At 43.7% G+C, this 19707-nt stretch overlaps 2 protein-coding genes across 2 annotated transcripts in view; one reads left to right on the forward strand and one right to left on the reverse strand.

Moving 5' to 3' along the window:
* LOC125771280 (ecdysone-induced protein 74EF) overlaps nucleotides 1-19707 on the forward strand; it is a 218097-nt gene that overhangs the window by 38411 nt on the left and 159979 nt on the right. Inside the window, exons 2-4 of the mRNA XM_049441748.1 lie at nucleotides 9709-10575; nucleotides 10657-10824; nucleotides 10891-11389. Of these exons, the coding sequence (XP_049297705.1) occupies nucleotides 10495-10575; nucleotides 10657-10824; nucleotides 10891-11389 (748 nt within the window). The 5' untranslated portion in view covers nucleotides 9709-10494. The remainder of the gene's footprint in view (nucleotides 1-9708; nucleotides 10576-10656; nucleotides 10825-10890; nucleotides 11390-19707) is intronic.
* On the reverse strand, nucleotides 7950-9011 carry LOC125771338 (U7 snRNA-associated Sm-like protein LSm11). The gene is made up of 2 exons (XM_049441877.1): nucleotides 8525-9011; nucleotides 7950-8446 (listed from the first exon to the last, which is right to left on the reverse strand). Exons 1-2 carry the CDS (start codon nucleotides 8826-8828, stop codon nucleotides 7971-7973), a joined length of 780 nt encoding a protein of 259 aa, XP_049297834.1. The 5' UTR covers nucleotides 8829-9011; the 3' UTR covers nucleotides 7950-7970.

Genomic DNA, 19707 nt, shown 5'->3' on the forward strand with positions numbered 1-19707 from the left:
ATCAGTCGTTACCGCTGCTCGGAACGCCGAGAACCGGTGAACCGGTTTATGCATGCGCATCTGTAAATGCTTTGATGAATCCTTTCGGGAGATATTTTTAGAACCGAACTGAGGCGCGTACGAAAAAACATTGGCCCACCAGTAAACACATCACCCGGCACAGAAGGTGGATGATAGAGAGGAGAAAAAAAACCACCCGGGGCCCCATAAATGAATGGTTGACAAGCGGTGCGTGTGAAGTGATTCGGAAGTGTGGCCGACTTTGAAAGTTCATGAAAAGCCCATCTCATTTCCTTGAGCCCCAACAGCCGTCGGACCGTACGGAACCGTGCGGAACCGGAAGCTAATGCAGTACCACTTGTTGAGGTACTTGAAACTTGGTTCTAGCCATGGTCAGTAAAGCGTTGCATCACGCGATGAAATAGGAATGCGTTGATAACAATGTGAAGCCAAGCTGGCGACATTGGAGATGCTTTGTTGAGTTGAGGCTTGAAGTGACTTTGCTAGGCTCTTGGGGAAGTATCGATAGACACCGTTCACTAGGTTACTAGAAATGATTCGAAAGTTTTTAGAAAGGATACGATTGTAGACAACTCCTCCCTTGACTTTGACACATTGAGAATGTGAATGTTGTTTACGCTCAGAAGTTCTCACAATAGACAACTTTCCCCTTTCACCAAATGGGCAAATGAAATCAAATTCTTACCAGGTAAAAAGTGATCGTATCACCATTCCAGGGTACCTCCGTAAAAGTCATTCCGTCATCGCCGATATAACAAAGGCGCGCTATCATCATGCACACGATTAGAGCTAATTATGCTAATAGAAGCGAAACAGCACGACAAAGTCCGCCTGAGCCTGAGTACAACAGCAACGGCGAAAAAACAACTAAAACTATTCACCAAACACTCTGCGCAACTTCAACATCACATCACCGCACTACCCGTTTCGATCATGTCCTCCACTTGGTGTTCAAGATGGCCGACAATAGCAATCAACCCGTCAGGGACATTCTGATCAACACTTTCGAGGCTGAGGTTTGTGCCGTTTGGTCGGTTTCCTGGTCGTTCGTCTTTGGTCGGTCATCGTCGTTCGTTTGCTTGCGAGACAGTCATCTTGGCAAGGACAAGATGGTAAAATGGGTGAAATTGGCAAAACATGGCGGTGCGTGGTGTGGCGATGCTGTTAACCGAATGTGCACGCAATAAGCTCTTGCATACGTGCGGAATTGGAATGGCGTAACGCACTTAGAATAGAACTAGAAAACGACCAAGCTGATGACGAATCCGTCCCGTTTGTAGGAAAGGAAAGGGCGGTTTTGTGCAGAGATGCAGTTACTCATTGCGTTGTCGTAATGTCGAGAATTAGATTGGAGTACGCCTAGCTACGGATCTCGAACTACTAGTGGGCAAATGTAACTATTTTGGATTAGAAGACATTCACAGTACACATTCTTTGGTGGTGAGCTAACTAGTAAGAAAGTTGATTTCCTTCAAGGATTTGCGACATATAAATGTCACCACTTACACTTGTAATCATTTAAATTTTATTGTCGTTTATTGTATAGTCATTTCGTTTGGACATTTACGACCCTTTTTTAAATTAGTTCCAACAATGCAAACGTTCGATTGACCAGTTTTAGAACCTAAGCAGATGTGTAGGAGACAATCGATTAGGTTGACCTCACATGTTCCGGGGGTAAAATCGAATGCGGCGTAAAATCCCGACATTTCCCATCCAATGTTGACGATCGATAATCGTTAAGTGGGGCATAAAAGTGATATTTTATTACTCTTTACGCGTGAAATATACATTTGCCCATAGGATCTTAAGCTTTTATTAGAATCTCCCGACATCTATTGTACCGATGCACGCAACGTGAATATAAGTTATTTGCTGTTAATAACAACTTCAAGGAATTAATAGCAAGCCCATTATACGGAATCTCACATGTAACTAATTTATTCAGTGGTTGTTTTCGTTCAAAGTGATCATATGAATGATATTCTTGTGTAGTCAACCAGAGAGGCCCAACGCCGCTGAGAAAGTATTGAAAATTGTTAGTCGAGATTTGAACCCACGACCTGACGGCGTATGACAGAACATTCTGCAGCGTATCGATTACGCTATGAGCGCAGTTCCGTCTCAAGTACGCTAGAAAGCAATTACATTCTATTTTCCGATTTCTCCAATATTCTGATACATATCCAAGGATGAAGGTAAGCATTCCATTGTCAAGCAACTTACACATATCATACATTTCCGTAACGCTAATTTCGTACCATATTGCCTGAATCAACACAGTAATCACTTCGACGTCAATTTACACCATATAACTACACGACCAAAGCCACCTGGTTGGTACAGGAAAGTTGCAAAAATTACAAACGAACCCGATTTGTAAAATGGAATGATTATACAGGCAGGCCCACAGGGCGAACATGGCGGGGGAAATCGTCTGTTCGATTTATTACCGCCAAACGATCGAGGGTCAATTGCTCGATTAATGCTTGCTGTCGAATCAATTATCGATCATTACCGTGCCACAAAGTGTAGCCGGTACCGGTGTTATTACAACGCTCCGTCGATACGCAAAATGGTCGTCAGATCTCCTCGCTGTGATTTGATCCATTTGTAACGGGGCGGCTTTGAATGGCGTTTTTTTTGTTGGTGCTTTTCTTAGATACCGGGAGTAAAGTAATTATTTTAATCTCTTCAGTCCGAAGTGGTAAAAGTGAGACTCAAAACGAAAATCTTTAAGATTTTGTATGAAGAAGTTGCTGTTGATTTTGAAGTAGAAAACATGTAACGTAATAAAAACAAGTTTGTGACATCCAAAATCCATTTTGGCCGAAGTTGTAGAGCTTCCTAGTTGCGTGCAATTAAACCACCGAATAATACACCCAAAAACCAGAAACGTTCGTCAATCGTTAGCCTTCAGCCGACCACCAATTCGCGGTGACCTTCCGCCCTGAGGGGTTGTAAATTCACGATCAAAACCTACGACGACGACGACGACGACGACCACACCGACGAATCGAGCTGCTTACGGCTGTTGCAAGGCCGCGCATATCTGTCTCCAGTGTCGCGCCACCCAACGCAAGCCAAACCACCACATGCATGGACGGACGTAGTAACGCGTAACGCGATCGCAATATCGGAAGTGATGGCGGTGTGTTTTGTCTTGTTGCCAAAAAAAAAACAACACACAACCGAACGATCTACGGAACGAATACAACAAAAACCCCCCGAACTCTAGTCGCTGTTGAACGCCAAATGACCGGTGACGTCATCGACGACTCGCACGAGAAGATGTTTGATAGAACTTGGATCGAACGAACGTGAACTATGTGCGGGGAGGGAGGGGGGAGGAGGAAGGAAACGATACAGAGGAAAGGAAACATGTTATTCGTCACGATCAAGGTTCCCCCTTGATGCTGACCGTGAGTGAGAACCGTGATGAGATACGCTAGCGGTAGGGAGTAGGGGTTTAAGACGCAAGACGCACGGTGTGTAGCGTCGTCTACTACGTCTCGCGTGAACAGCTTCACTTTGCACACAAAACCCCTCTGCAGCTGGAGGATGTAATGGGTCGTAGGGTGGGTTGCGATCGCGTCTTGGCGGTGGGGACGCTAAGTTTCAGTGCGCTTTGCAAAAGCTTGGGCTGCTTAAGCTTCCCCTTCCTTTCGAGCATCGCGTGCTGTAGTGGTTGACCTTACGAAAGTTTCGCCGTCGATGGTGTGTTGATGGGAACATGGGCTGGGTGTAAGGAAGCGGGTGGAGGCGGGAGAAGGAGCAGTGGCGAGAGGGATGGTTTGATCTTGAAATTTTAGTTGCTCACCGCCATTCGGTTTGGCGGCCAAACGAGTCGTGTCGATCGATGGCAACCCGTCTGTGTGTTCTTTGCAAATGCAGCACGTCCTCCTCCATTGAAAGGAGTCGTCAACAAGGATTGGCGACGAGATTCAAACTGATCCGTTTTTTTATTGGGTCTTTATATCTCCAAAATGCAGAACACTAAAAGAGATACTTTAAGATATCACATCACCTTCGATCTATTATTAGTTGTGGGAAAAAAGTTCCAAGAATTCGTCGAATAGTTGAGGTGTGGAATTTAGAAGCTTGGATAGATATCTATCGAACATTGTAAACTATCTAGTGTTGCGATCTGTGTCTATGGCGTCTCAAAATCTACCTCCAGCAATATCATACTATTTCCACGTTATCCTTGGACATTAGAACTCGCACAAACTCCAGAAGCACATAAAGCTATTGAGATATTGTAGCCATCACGCCATCAAAACAGTCTTTGATGGAAGAGTTAACAACAAAAAAACAACCATTCTCAACACGAATGCGGAAAACATTTGATCGATCAAACACCACCCGGCCAAACTAGCACCTAACAGGTTTCAAACACTCCGCGCCGAATCCCCCAGCAAGCTTCACACAACTTCAACCTCACTCATCTGGACCACGCTACACATGCTCTACGGGCATGCTCAATGTCATGGCGGTTCATTAGTGGCAGAACACGGGCGCAGATCGAGCAGAGCATCGAGTCGAAGGTCTTGCCCGGTGATCACCAATGCGTTTGCTTCCACTTCCACTCGGTGTAGTTGTGCGAGAGTATTGAAGTAGTAAGAATTCGACAGTTTCGACGCTACCCTCACCACATTGCGCCACAGTGATTCTGACCATCAGAGACGATTGGAACGATTTATGGACGAGAACTCTGCACCAGAGCATGCTTCAGATTCTCACAGTTGACAAACGACCTGTCATAAGGCACCGGGGTCAGCCTGCTAGTCAGGCACATGGCAGTAACATCGTAGAACATTTGCATAAATAACACAACACTAAACAGTCAGTACCCGGCGGGGTTGGTTGGAAAATGCACACCTTGTGGATTTGTGCACTCGCAGGAGAGCATTCTCTCTAGGCGAGGCCTAACACATGAGGGTGCAGCCCGGAGACATATCTCTCACCGAACTCTGTGACATAAATCACCCTCCGATATCGCACGACTCGATCCGTAAGCAAGATATCGAGGGTCGTTGGGTCGATTAGAATACTAATCGATCGTTTTAAGAAAGAAAAAAAAAACTGTAATTAACTCACCATGCTGTATAACATTGTCGCACCCCCGGGGGGTAAGAGTCTTCGTCGGAGGTCGGGAAAATCTAACGGCGGATCAACCCGGTTCGCTTCCGGAGGTATCGATTTCGGTGTCTCAGCCGTCATCAAGTGCTGAAGTGTTGGCGGCATGTGCCTTACCAATATACCGCACATTACAGCCCAGCGGCTATGAGACGAGCAGAGTATATCGATATGCTGCGATCTCGAAATCGAAAGGAGCGCAACGAATGTGGCAAGAATGTTAATCATTTTGTAGCACATTACATCAACCAGCCAGCTAGCCAGCCACCAGTTGGACGGGCAATACCGAGTATTGGGGAGCGATGAAACGATGAACGGTGCGCGCCTTCCCGGCTCTATTTGTAATTATTTAATTTATTTCAATTTATCTCTCCAACGGTGACGCTTTGGCAGGATCGTAGGAGCGGCCTGGTGGTTTTTTATTTTTTTATTGGCAATGTACAATGTCAACCGACAAGTAGTGAAAGTAATTGTGTGCTCATGTGCGACCAAGAAGAAAAAAAAACAATCGTTTTAATGCGCTTAATCGTTGCAGCAGTACAATGTTGTAGAAGGGTTTCCCGCTTGATTGAAGTCTATTGATAATTATGAAATAAAATCATGGTAAAAGTGCAGCGCGGAAAATGGCGATCAATGCGTCCTTCTACTGTCAGCTGGAATCATTTAAAAAATTGCATTATTTCCCCGTTTCGTTCCACTGATGCAACCGCGGCACACACCGATCGGTACAGCAAGTCCATTGCCCTTTTGGCTGCACTTTCCCCCGTCATAGTGGGTCTTTTAGAGGGCGCCGGGGGACCAAGCAGAGGGGCTCGGTGTGGAAGAAATTGTCGACAATCAAGCGGCGATTTGGATAGGCCTTTCTAATGTCTATCCCTCTCCCTGGGTTGCCGTACCGAAGATGCGAATCTGTGTTTCGTCGCTTATCTTTGCGAAGCAATTCTGTGTGTTGCGTTTCGTGTTTTTCTGCATGCTTTTATCATTTGCTTCACGCGCGTATGTTATGTTTTCACTCCCGGCGAATAGTTACAGACACACGCACACACTTCCGACTTCCGATGACGCTGAATGCGGACAGTTTGTTGCACTTTTGGTCGTGTTCATTGAGAAAGCAAGCAGCTACCAGCAGAAGATCACGATCAAAACAAAAAAACAAAACGAGCGAAAGCGAAAGAAAAATGACCTTTTCTTGTGATGCGCCACCACGGTATCGGGTGGGGAAAGGGGTGGAGGGTGTTTCGTGTGGGATGCATTTCCTTCATGTCCCCCCAACCGGCCGATGGATCCCCGGGCCCATTTAGTAACACGATTGGCGCGCAAATGATGCGCACCACACGCAACGATGCATCGCACGTTTGCACCTGCTTCGCTGCATTGCAGTTCCAGTTCCCTTTCGTTCGTCACCGTGTACGATGCAATCATGTGGTGTGGTTGTGTTAAAACTATGCTTTTTCTCTCCATGCTTTTCCTTCATACTCAATCGGGACGGGGACGAAGACGGGGACGGGTTGGCTAACGGTACATTGCTAAACAAGCAATCGCATTACACGGTTCGGAACTTGCCCTTTATGCTGCAACATAACGCAGGAGGCCAATGAACGCTATGAACGCTTTTGTGCACCATTACCATTCAGAGTTGGAAACCGTCCAGTAGTAGTGTAAAGCTTTGCGAATATTGATGACGCCGTAATAATAGTACTCAAGTCTGTCAATCGTTGCATTCATTGCGTAGCGTTTTGATATTCAAGCAGCATCCATCACGGTCTATCTTGTGACCTTTCCACCGCAGGACAGTGTGCAGTGGAGAAAATCTCCTATTCATCATAACCCGAACTGAAGAGAAATTAAAAAAAAGGTTTAGCTGAATTGTGACTGATTGTGTTCGTAAATGATGCTAAGAAAGGCCGCACGGAAGCCAAGACAGTATTTGCTGGTTGTTATCAGCGTACCATCGCTGCACAGACCACCGGGGGCCACCGATCTCCGCGGGAGATGTAATCGCATACCGCAAGGCATCTTTGCAGCTCTGTGTACGCAAGCGCAAACCGGTAGTCGGAAAGGCACAGAATATGCAACATATGCGCAACTTCTATCAAGCTCTGCTCTTTCTTTGCCTTTTATGCCCCCCTTCCATCGGCGAATGACGTATACGAGAAGGAAACGCTGCTGGCCAGTTGTTTTTTTTTATCCACCACAAGTGTGTGGCTGTATTGAAAAGTGAAATGATTTCAACTTTCTCTCCTGCGCCATCTCCTATCATGGTTTTATCGGTGTTTTGCACTATCCAAACGCGTACACGTTCCTACGTACTGTTCGCTGCAATTGAATGGCGCTAGAAGGTGTGTGTGTATGTGTGCGGAAAATGTTGTGCGATCGGTTTTGGGAAGGTGGAAAAAGGCCACCGGTTGTCGGATAATGCCATGCTTTTGACGTAAAAGGCGAGGGCAATAGACTTTCCGGTTGCCCTGTGGCGAACTTTCGGTTAGAAGTCAATGACAGGGAAATTGTAAGGCGGGTGGAAAAAAATCCCCGCTTACGAAGAAATGGGGTTTTAATTTTCCATGTGCTAATTATTAGGATTAAGAAAAAAACCGTCAAGAAGAAAAAAATTGATTCATCATGCTTATCAGTTTTGTTGATATAATTGTCGAAATTGGACAAACACATTTCGTCTCCTCTGTACACGTCCGGTTTAGGATCAAATTTCAATTTAACTGTGATATATGTAGATGTAGCTTAGCCTTAGGCTTGAATTGAAAGCTATGGGCTAAAATTACGTTCGTACGATATACAACAAATTAAATGGCAGTTTATTTAATTTCCTTCGAAGAACACGGTTGAGGATCACACGATTCGGGTGTAACCAGCACTACCTGTATGCCCTGTATTAACAGCTGAGGTAGCTTACGGGTTATTATCACATTCTTTTTACCTTCCGAGCGAACCTTTGTTTCGGGTAGAACGATTCCGAGCTGTCGCAAACGATCGCTACAGTCCGTTGGGGCTACCATACTAGCCGGATGCTGGTTGTTCTCGCTGTAACGATATTTTCGTCTAGTCCACGTTTCGCACACATCGCTCATGGCCATATTCCAGTGTTTGTCGAATAGTTCAATCACACCCGTAACATGCCCCCGGATGCCTTTCTGTTTGCGTATATACACACGAACGCGTTTGCGTTCCTTCATCCACGTTAACATCAAAGCCATCGGTCCTTCGCAAAATTTTTCGAGCCGGACAAAGATGTTTTTGGTGTGTCGCCACGGTTTCGTGTACTTTATTGGACCTAAGTAATGGAGAATAACGATTAAAATATCAATCACAGTTCGATTGCATTCCATCATCCAACACAAGCTTTTCTTACCTTGCTCTGGAAGGAATCTCCTTTGCGGTAATATATTTGTAGATTGAAGGTTTACTTTAGTCGAACTTTTAGCAGCTCGAATTTGCTTAAGACGACCCTCATCGAACGGTTCCGCAAAACCTCCCAATGTGTTTTGTTTGGATTCCAGTACGCTTACGTTATCGTGTAGCCGGGCGGTTGCAACAGGCACTTTTAGTTTGGCGGAATATAGCGCCTTTAGTGGATTAAAGCGCTTACTACCGACGTCCAGCTCTGAGGAACTGTCCGAATCGGAAGCTGTACTTTCGGAATCACTATCACTCATGATTTTTACGATTTATTAAAGACTTTAGTGGAGAAAACTAAACAACCCGGAGTTGGAAATGGTTTTTGTGGCGAGAATGGCAACTGTCAGACAGTTGTTTACTTCAGGGGTGCGCAACATTTTCGAACGTCACACTATTTCTGTTGCAACTGTTGCATCTGGTGCAATTTGACTTGAGTTATCATTCTTATTGAATCATGCTTTTATTAATAACGAATAATGTAGAGTATCGATGCAATCATTTGCATTTGGATTGGTATGATTTTTTTTACGAGCAAATGATGATGAAAAGATTGTTTGAAATTTGAAATGGTTTCGATGTTTCGAACATGGATTCGAAATTGAGTATCAAACAGATTCGAAATTATTTTCGTACAGATATGTTTGAATGAAACGTTGCTACATGTGTTAAATTAAATTCATGAATAGATTTCTTTATATGCTACTAATTAAATTGTAAGTTCGTATTTCAAATTTCTTATCCTGTGTTATTAATTATGTATATTTCTTGCCACTTCATACAACCAATTCCTTCGATTTTTGTTAATGAGATGGTCCTAACTGGCTTATGTTTTACGTAATTTGCGTCACCCAGTAATACCTTGTCCAGACGAAAGGATTGAATTTCAACGGGACGCTCCTATGTAACACTTTCGGCACTCGAATAGTTGTCTTGTGCCCCTTTCAATGTCACCTGTTGAAGATGGTATCGTATAACACAATTTTACCCTCATAATATGACCAACATACCAACATAATTCGTGGGAACAACAGACTGAGACAAATTCGTTCATATTGTAATGCTTATTGCTCATAGCGAAAGAGATTAATTTGTTATGAAAAAATGATAGTTATATCATCTTTTTTTGTATCATTTCAGAATGTTGGACTGGAGAAGCAAACCACTGTGATGATCGTATACTGACCCTCCCCTGGATTCGCCGCCTGCTGAACGAGCCCAGAAAATGATACTGAAGTTTCGAAAAGAGCCAATTCTTGCCAACTACTTATCAAGCAAATCCAACATCTGCTACTCAAGCTCGCCACCTCGAACAACAGAGACAGCAGTCGTTGGCAAACATCGTCGAAACCCTTGCAACGAAGCAATACCACATGTCTTCAAGCTTGCAAAGCACAATCTGCAATATAAGTTAAGAGAATTGGGACTTCTAAGAGACGGTGAAAAAAGTTTCACACCGTTCACCTAACCTGCAAATGCAACGAAATCTGTGATAAATGATAATAATTCAGCGAAACGAAGCTCGTGTGATCAGCGTGTGTAGAAAGTTGATATTTTGCGAAGCAATAGAAACGACCGTTATTGTGAGAGTGGTGTGTAAAGCAATATTTGAAACGGTGCAGTGGTGAATAGCGGTTGTGGTGAAGTTAGAGTAGCGGTGTAGCGCCATCTAGGCGAAATTTTATTGAAGCTCACGAAGGTGAGCGTGTGTGTGATTGTGTCTTGGCTAAATGTGTGGTGAAATTAGTAGTGTGTGGTGAAAAAGTCAATTAATAGTTGTATCTTCAAATCGTTGAAGTTTATTTTTAGAGAATTTATTGCATTCGTTGCAAATGTACCGCTATTGTATCGTACTAGGTAGAAATTAAAGAAGAAATATAAACGCTGGCGTTGGCGAGTTTACGGGGTGGCTCTGCCATCGTGGCGATGCCATTTATCGACGATGAGTTGCTGTGGTCCCCGGACAACGATGGACGGATGGTGGATCTGCAAGCATGCCTGCAAACGGTACGTCTTAGCTTTCTTGGTTAACAGATTGGTTGGCAAACAGCAACATCAATGAGGTTTTTTCTTTCCTTTTCGTTGCAGGAGAGCAACCAAGCTACAGCAAGCCAAACGGCCGAGCTGGCGAGCGAGTTGAACACGTTGGAGGATCAGCTGGACAATGATTCGGACGAGCTGCTGCGACAGTTGACGGAAAACACGTTCGAGTTGGAACAGTTTTTCCAGGATTTTCCTGCCACCGAGATAAAAGTCGTAAGTAGTATCGGTTGCTAGTGTGCAACTAGAATCGGGATAGTAACGTTGCTTTGTTCATTTTAGGAGGAAAATAATAACGATCTACAGCTGGATGAGGAAGCAAACGGACAGATCTTCCTACAGAATTGTAGTCAGTTCCTAACGTCGGCAGCGGCAGCCGCCCAGTTAAGCGCCCTGTCCGTCAGTGAGCCAAACGAACTCGACGGTGGCTTGCAAAGGCTCTGCTCAGGCGGTAATGATCAGCTCGTAGGGTCTGGTACCCTCACTACGCAACAGGTCCAGGAGCAGCTACTACTCGCTCAAGCACATGGATTGCTGCAGCAGAATCGCTTTAATAATTCATTGCTCGCTGAAAAGCTGCTGCAGAACCACCATCAACAGCAACAGCAACATCTCCATCATGCACACACGACACAGAATGGCGTTACCAATCTGGATGCACTCGGTGTACCATCCAGCAGCAGCAACAATGGCAATAATCACCATAACAGCAGCAGTAGCAACGGTAGCAGTAGCAGTCATGGCGGAAGGTCAAACAAACCTCCTGATATCGTCATAAAAGGTAAGGCATGGCTTTAATGTAGTTAGAGCCGAAGGAAAGAAATATGTGCATTCTTTACTATATGGCAAACAGGTAGATACCATGATTCAATATTCAAAATCAAGCTGTGCAACGCAGTACAAGTTTCAATCCATGCTTTAATCTCACTGGTATCTACACGTTATGCTTACATCATGATAATTTCACACTAAAGTAGGTATCATTTTAATGTATCCTGATAAATATTGCGCGATCAGAATAATCTGTGTCCTTACATAAAAATAGCACGAGGAAAACATTTCTCGTGTATGTGGCGCGCAAAATAACCACACTAGCGCCATCTGTTGAAGACTAGCGGTGTTACAAAGACTGTTTGAATTTTTTTTCCGTTATTGTGCAAGCATCAGCACAGCATTGAATTTCCTTGATTTTTACTGTTCTTTTTTAAATTTTCGTATTTTATAATTGTTTTGATTTTAATTGAATTGAGTATGTGATAACGCAAAGCTGTACAACCGCTGAGCAATAATCACTAAATATGAATTTAAGTACGAACTTTAAATTCATAATTGCGTAGTAAAAATGATATGAAAATTTGCCAAAAAATAAGTTAAAACCTGTTAAAACCGTTAAGCAATCACCTCCATCTCTTGTTTCTCGCTCTTGACGACACAGCCAACGCAAACAAACTGTGCATTTGGAATAGCTCTGAAATCCCCCTCAAAAAGAAACCGCCGTCGAAGCATTTTCCTTCAGACGCTGGCAAAAACGGTAACACAAATGGTAACCCACAATAAAACCTCGAAACGGAAGCACGACCCGTTTTGGTGTTGGGAATCGAGTGAAATGTGAACCTACCCAATGGGGACTTCATGCTTTCCATGCGGCAGGCGAATGTATTGTGAAGAATGTGCATTTTAGCGGGTGAACCATTTGACCCTAACCCGAATGCAATTAGTAATTGAATTTATTTCCCGAGCATGTACAAACTCATGTTCGTTTCAATAAGAATTTTCATGTTTTTGTGCACCTCATCGGGATCAATCCAGGGTGTGAACGATGTGTGGAGAAAAGGGATTGTTACGTTCATTTTTGACGGTCAAGTGCAGTGGCCGTGCTGACGCTGCAACGGTCGACAACATCAATTGCAACCGTTAAAAGAAAGCACGGTGGAGCTTGGGACGCTGAAGTTTTGCTGCGCATTGCAATGTTTCTTCAAGTTTCCGCAATCCGATCGGGCAGATACGGGTTGCCGTACAATGGGTTTGTAGCAAAGTCGATAAAAACAATGCGTAAAATGTTGCAAATTAACGCAAATGAATTTATGAATCTCTTGAGTGTAATAATATTGCTCCTTATTTATTTTAAATGGGATATTATATTATTATACAAAATGTTGTTAAATTCTTTTCTACAATCCCTTTATTTATGTGTTGTAAGAATTTGATTGCAATTTTTGGTATTTCGAAATTTTTTATCCTATCTTCATAGTTCACGTGGCAAACACTTGTACATTTCAACCTTGGTTCCGATTACAGTAAAACGGTGAAAAAAAAACAAAATAAAAAATGTATCATCATATTGTCAAACGCATGCAGCATATCGCTCAGCGTCTAGGGCAAGGGAGGAAATAAAAGTCACTCCAATTCGAAATCTGACTCCCAGTCAGTTGAATTCCCAGGCCCTCTAAGGGTCGGTTTAATTATTTTGCGACACATTTTTTTTGCAAAGGTCATTGTACCTTGTCAAGGAACCGACAGAGATAACGGGCAATTGCGAAGACATGTTCAAAGAACAATTATATCTAACTTACTTGAATACTTTAGTATGCGCTCTAGTGTTAGTAGTATGTAGGAAAAAATCCACCAGAGGGCGTAAAATACTATATCAGTAAATAGTAAAGTTGATCAGCTACAGCTTTCCGGTTTTAACCAAATTATTTCAATTATTTCCATCGTTTCCCAAAACAAAAAATAGGCCACTTCCCGAGTAGAAAATCATTTACATCAAACATAACCAAACAATCGACACCCCTTCTACGGTACATCCGTTGATATGACTAAAAAGTGAATCATGCAAAAGGCCACGCTTATGTAACTCGCGCCATACATTATTCGCTTGTACTTCCTTTCCGTGGCTTCGCTTTTCGAACGCTGGTTTGGTACAGAATTGGTTCAACAACAAAAAAAGTGGGCCATAATAGCCAAAGGAAGCAGTTATTACTCTTCGTTGGACTGTTTCATACATAATCGATTTTTTTTCTCTTCTGCCCCGTTACTTTTACTTGTCGTGCGGCGGAGAAGAAAAGGAGAAAAAACACATCCACCAAGCCAAAATGTGTGTCACAAAAGCCCACCGTAACATGGCGTGCACCGAACGGAATGAAAATAAAAATCCGAAAAGCACCGAAAACAATCCACTTTCCCTCTCTTTTGGTGGTACAATTCTTTCCCCGAGATCACGGCTTCCTGTCCATTTGCTCGTTTATGTCACACGGACGACATGTTGGGCCGGCGGTCGATTGAATTTGTCTTTGTGTTTTCTTTTTCTGTTACTTTATTGGTTCGTTTCTGTTGATCTTTCACTTTATCATTGCACGCGACTTGCTTCCGTTTCGTGCTAAAGTGTTTTCGATAATGTTTTTTTTTCTCTCTCCCTGTTTTGCCTAACACGAAACCGAAAGAGGAATCCGCGCCACATGTTCGGTTGAAGGAAAGTGAAAAATTTACCATGACATTTAAACGCATGCCGTTAGTTTCTGTTTTCTGCTTGTACCCGGGGCCCATACAATCCCGCTAATCCACAACATCTTCCGTTGGCACGCTTTGTTTGGGTTGCAATTTTTCAGTGTCCTTTTACGGGATGTTGATTTGCTGAATGTTTTTTCACGTTTCGCCTGACAAATGGTTGTTCGCGATGAGTTCGATGTAACGTGATCCGAACCGTGATTGATCGTTTCGAAGAAATTGGGCATAAAAATGTGTAGTTTTGACAACTGCGTTCGGTTTCATGCCCTTCATGAAGCTGCAAGAAAGGATCATTGGAGAGAGAGAGGTATCTTGTGGTTGTCATCTGGTGAGGAAACACTTTACCCTTTGGCCTGTTGCATAATTGTGGGTGTGAAAGTCACTGCGTACGTTTTTGGCCAATGGACAAAGACCTACCCGATCGGTTTGTTCAACTCAACACATGAGTTCAATTTTCTTAAGCGAAATAGCTTGCGGGGATTAGAGAGCCGAAGAAACCGTTTCGAAATCATTATTTTTAATTTAAAGAATTCGCTTGAAGCCCACACAAAAGCACACTAAACCTTGCATGATCGCTAGATGAAGTGAATCGGACGAAGCTATTAATTCGCACAGTTAAATTGTCCAACTCAACCCTTTAATCCATGCGATTACTTCATACCAGCAGAAGTAGTAAATAGTGTCGTTGTTTTGTGATGACTAAGAGCGCCATCTAGTGGCAATTACCATACAGCCATAAAGTGTCCGGATTCGTTATGTCCCGTATTGCCATTCTTCGGTACTTTGCACTTGAAAGCATTGAATTGAGTAAAGGCGGAATGGGATCCACCGTGAGACGATCGCATCAGAAAACATCTGACATCACTCGCTGACCTCTTGCGGTCTACCTCCACAAACCGCCAACATGGTGAAGTGTCGATCGATTCGACATTCCGATTGAAGATGAGTTTCTGGCGAGAGGCGTAGGCGCAACGATCTTAGGGGTCCCGTGTCTAAGATGACCACCTGAAGGGTGTGTGTTTTTTTTGTGTTAGTGTTGTTGTTCGCAACCCTCCGGGCTGTCGCAATCGTCAATTCTTGAAGTCATCCACCTAGGAGGTGAAAAATATTTGCAATAATTGGGGTCACCATTTTATGTATCTACTAGAAGGCAGGTTGGCCATTGATGTGTCAGGTATAATGTTTTTTTTTTCGCCGCTGTGTTCTCTGTATCGTCAGATGGCGCCCTTTTCGTATGGTTGAGCGTATAGGATCTTGCGGTTGTGACATTTACAATATTGTTTCCCGAGCTATGTCGGCGGTGGCCTTGCAGAACGGTGGTTTGTTAGAGGTGGTTCATATAGGGACTGTGTGAAATCGAAAGGATAGACAAACTGTATGACTTTCCGTTAGAATGGATCTGTACAGTGTTTTGATCCTTTGCAGTCAGACTGGAAGCTTTTATCCCGAAATGGGTGGAACCAATTTGTCATGAGCCATTCAACTCAAACGTTCACGACACTATCACACGGAGCATGTCGTGGATCTGGTGTCATTTCTATCAAAAGAATATAAAAATCCCCCCCCTCGAATGTACCTGTGACACTCGCTAAGCCGTCTCTTTATATTGCAAAGGAAATGCATAATGCGACAGTTCCTCCACGCACTGTTCACACCCTCGGCTGGGGTGTATATCCCCTTCGGCTGAGGTGCAAATCTCCGATAATACCTGGGCCCCAACACTGGCTGGCTTTCGGAAGTACGCTGCCTGTTCGTGTGTGAGACTTCGTGCAATCTTTTTTTTATTGCTTCTCCCCTGTCACAGTGTACAACAAACAACAACGGATCAGGCTCAACAGCAACCCCAACACCGGGGTTCTCCACTGGGTCATGGCTAACCGGCTGAGCGGATATTTTTATTTTTCGCTTCTCCACTCGTCCACCCGTCCACATGATCCACCGCCTCTTCCATCCCTTTCCAACCCCAGTTGTAACTCCGCAAACAATCGATCAACGCAACACGAAGGTGACTTTCTTCGGGGTGGACCGACACCGAAAAACCTGATCCTTCTCTGAGTTAGCAAAAAAAAAAACCGGGCTGACAGGACGACGGACAGGTTGACACACTCGTCGAACGCAGGCGCAATAGACGGTGAAAGATGGGGGGAGGAAGGGGAGGGCGTGAAAGGTGGGAGTCATTTCCGATTAATTAATATGTGACCCTAAGCGGCCGACAACACCGATACGCACCACGCACCGTGTTGGGATCGGTTTGCCCGAAATGGGAATGTGGTGTGTGTGCCGCGGTTATTAAGGCACAAATCACGGTTCATGGTCCACCACCTGGTTACGGATCCGGTCGATCGATTAGCCAGACGATCGGTAACGATGATATTAATCGAGTCAACGATATTCCCGCTCTTTGTTAAGTCGCGCACAGGAGTACGCGAGACGGCATGACGTGGCTAATTTTGAGCTTGAATGAGCAACATTAGTCTAATGAAGTGGTGCGTTAGTGTGTGATGATATTTATTAGTTGTTGCTTAACATATATTTTTTATTGTTTCTATTATTTTTTTTTATTTTCGCACATTTTTAGTCAGCCTTGTGATTTGGTGGGATGTTTTATTTATAACTCTTTGTTTTTTGTTTTTTTTAAATGCTCTTTTCATCATATTTCTTTCATCACTTTTTATTTTGCTTATATTTGAATATGAAGTTTTGTTTAACTTTCTTCATCATTTTTTCTTTTTTTTCATTAAATTATAAAAAAGTCCTTTTCTCATTAAATTCTTTTGATTTATTACCAACAAAGACATATGATACCTGTTTGAGATATTTTTTTATGAAAAAAATAATTTTTTCTCCAAAGCCTGAATTAACAAATATTATTCGTGACAAGATGTCAAATACTATTAAATGAAACAAAGTTTCAAGATGGAAGGAAACCTTGAAGCACCACAGGAATTCCTTGCGTTTTGCGTTCATTTTTCGACGAGACTATTCCACTAATTTATACCTTCCCCAGAGGCCGGTTTGGAATTTGGACACCATTTCCAGTCCTGTCAAGTAGTCATGTTTTGTCTTTCCGATTGATTTGTAGGAGTTTGTGCTGAAATCAAAACGTGCCCTGACCTGGAAGGTGGAGGCCCACTTTCTGGAAGGAGTTTATGCTTGTGGCTGCAGTAGTATGCAGATCGAATGCTGTAGCGAATCGATCGAATCGGACGCATCGGTTGCGTGCGAAAAGGGATTTGGTCGGCGTTGTTCTAGAGATTGCTGAGTTAAACGGTACGAACCTTCCGTTGTGCGGGAACTAAATGTTGTCGTGCGAGATCTATTCTTAAAGGTGCGTTCCAAATACCACGCGTGTCCGTTAAGCTATCGATATCTTCGTGCGGTGTGTTGCGAAACAAGCTGGGCGAAAACTTGCAAAAAAAAAAAAACATGGACCCACGATTTGCACGGAGGCGCACCACCGTCACAACCATCCACAAGCGACTGACGTCCGATAAAGGTCACGTGTGTCCTTTTACCTTCGCCTGGCCAATAGGGTGGCACGTGTTTTTTAGATAGTTTTGTCCTAGTTAGGTGGTCACAGGTTGATGCTGGGTTCTGCACTCACTCAGCAACGGGGTTTATACAAAAAAAAAACCGTTCCGCTTGCAATATATCCCACCGTTGCCATTGCAAATGCACTCTCCCCGCCTTAGAAAAGGGAACGATGGAAGTGATAAAAGCCAAATGCGCCACAGTCGACGGTAATTGGATGGTTGTTCTTAGCACTGGTTTTGCTGTTTTGTTTATTTACTTAGAAACGGAGTTAGACGCAGGGCGAACATGACGTATCTGGCTGTAAGTAGATGATGTCAGACACGTCAGCCTTTGATATACGCCTTCTTCTGAGTGACGGACTGATCGTGAGCTTTGGACGAAATGTGGACGAAATTCGATTAATAAATCCACACGATACAAGACTAATTTTCACGCTCGGCTATAAAGTTCAGTAAGTTGCTACCATGTTAGCATCGCAATATATTACACAGACCTGGGAAAAAAAAAAACGAGAAAAGTTGCATAAAATTACAAACTATACGATGAAAAGTGTTGCAGACAAGCAAATACTGGCTGGCCCATAAAATAGCGGAAAAAACTACACCCGAGCGCATCACAGCGGCTAAGCCGTTACGGGGCATGGACATGGGAGGAAAAAGTGAATGTTCGGAAGGGAACCAAAACAAAAAAAGAGCTTCACTTTCATCCACAAAATGAAACTCTCCTAACGTTAAATGAGAAGCCAGAAGGATAACTCCCGATGACAGGCGCTCGCACAGTGCCCGTAGCGAAGATCGAGGTCGATAAAACTGAGATAGTGAAAGTCTAGTCACCGAACAGGGAATTTCCAGCCCGGGAGTCCTGGAATCCTGGGACAGGGAAAGTGGGGAAGGTAAAATTGAAAATTGTCATGCAATCATTGTCTGGTTCATAGTTTTATTTCTAGTTTGTAGCTCTTTTTCTTTCTGTTGTAATGTGTGTGTGTGTATTTTCGCTTTTCCGTCTATCATTTCCTTTCCCCTTGTGCTAGAGGAAAGGCCATGCAGTTGGCAGCGGGGTTGGCACATTGTCATGTTTTGCTGTCATCCTCAGGACAGGACACTGCACCGGAAAGCATTGTCGGTATATGATGTTTGTGTATCCCCTATTGGGGAGCAATATGGTTAACCCCTAGGTTTAGGTGTGAAAAGTGAGGTTGGAAAAAAATTGCCACCTTGAGAAAAACTGAGCATTCTGAGGGGGGTTTTTTCTGTCACCTTTCTGTTGCGTCAAAAATTCGAGATGAGCTTCGGTGAGCATTCCATCGCGATAGAGTGACGCGTCACGTGCCCGGGGAAAATTTGAATAGTTCCCTTAATGCGAGCTGCTTACCAGGAGAAAAACGAGAAAGGAAATCCGTCGCATTTTGGGATATTATGCAAATTATTAGCAAAAAAGGAAGGAAACGAATCAGACGCTGTGGTGGTGGACGTGGTGGTGAGCGTATGCAAAATAGGGTAGATTATCTTCTATCGAACCATTTCGAACGGTTTTCGATTGTGATAACGAATGGGCAACGTCTCGGAAGGGTGCACAAGAACGCGACGTCCTCCATTATGGGCTGGATCGTGATCGAGAAAGAGTAAATGAAAAATTATAATAAAATCCAGTAAATATGAAACCCATCGCGGCTGCTAGTATGAATAAAAGTGCATAGAAAAGAGAGAGAGAGAGAAAGAGAGAGAAAAATGGCAGGATATTCGAGATCGTACTGTGGCAACTTCAAAAAGAAAGAAAAAAAAAACACCAAGCGACAAGTGTTAACCGACAACCATCGTGGCAGCACTGCAGCACCAGGCCAGGCCAGGGCACAAAGAGCACTCAGACCGTGCCAAAAGCAGTGAAAGTGGAATAATGACAAGAAGCAGACGAAAGCAATAAAATTTATGATCCACTGCCGCGCCACAATCGCTTCCAAGCGCCACAAGAACTTTCCGCTCGCAGTACAATACACCGGCGGCAACAGCAGCAGGAGCACCAGAACTGGCTAAACCACACCGGCGAACCGAAAAATGGGAC

This window comes from Anopheles funestus, chromosome 3RL (genome assembly GCF_943734845.2).
Source record: "Anopheles funestus chromosome 3RL, idAnoFuneDA-416_04, whole genome shotgun sequence".
NCBI lineage: Eukaryota > Metazoa > Arthropoda > Insecta > Diptera > Culicidae > Anopheles > Anopheles funestus.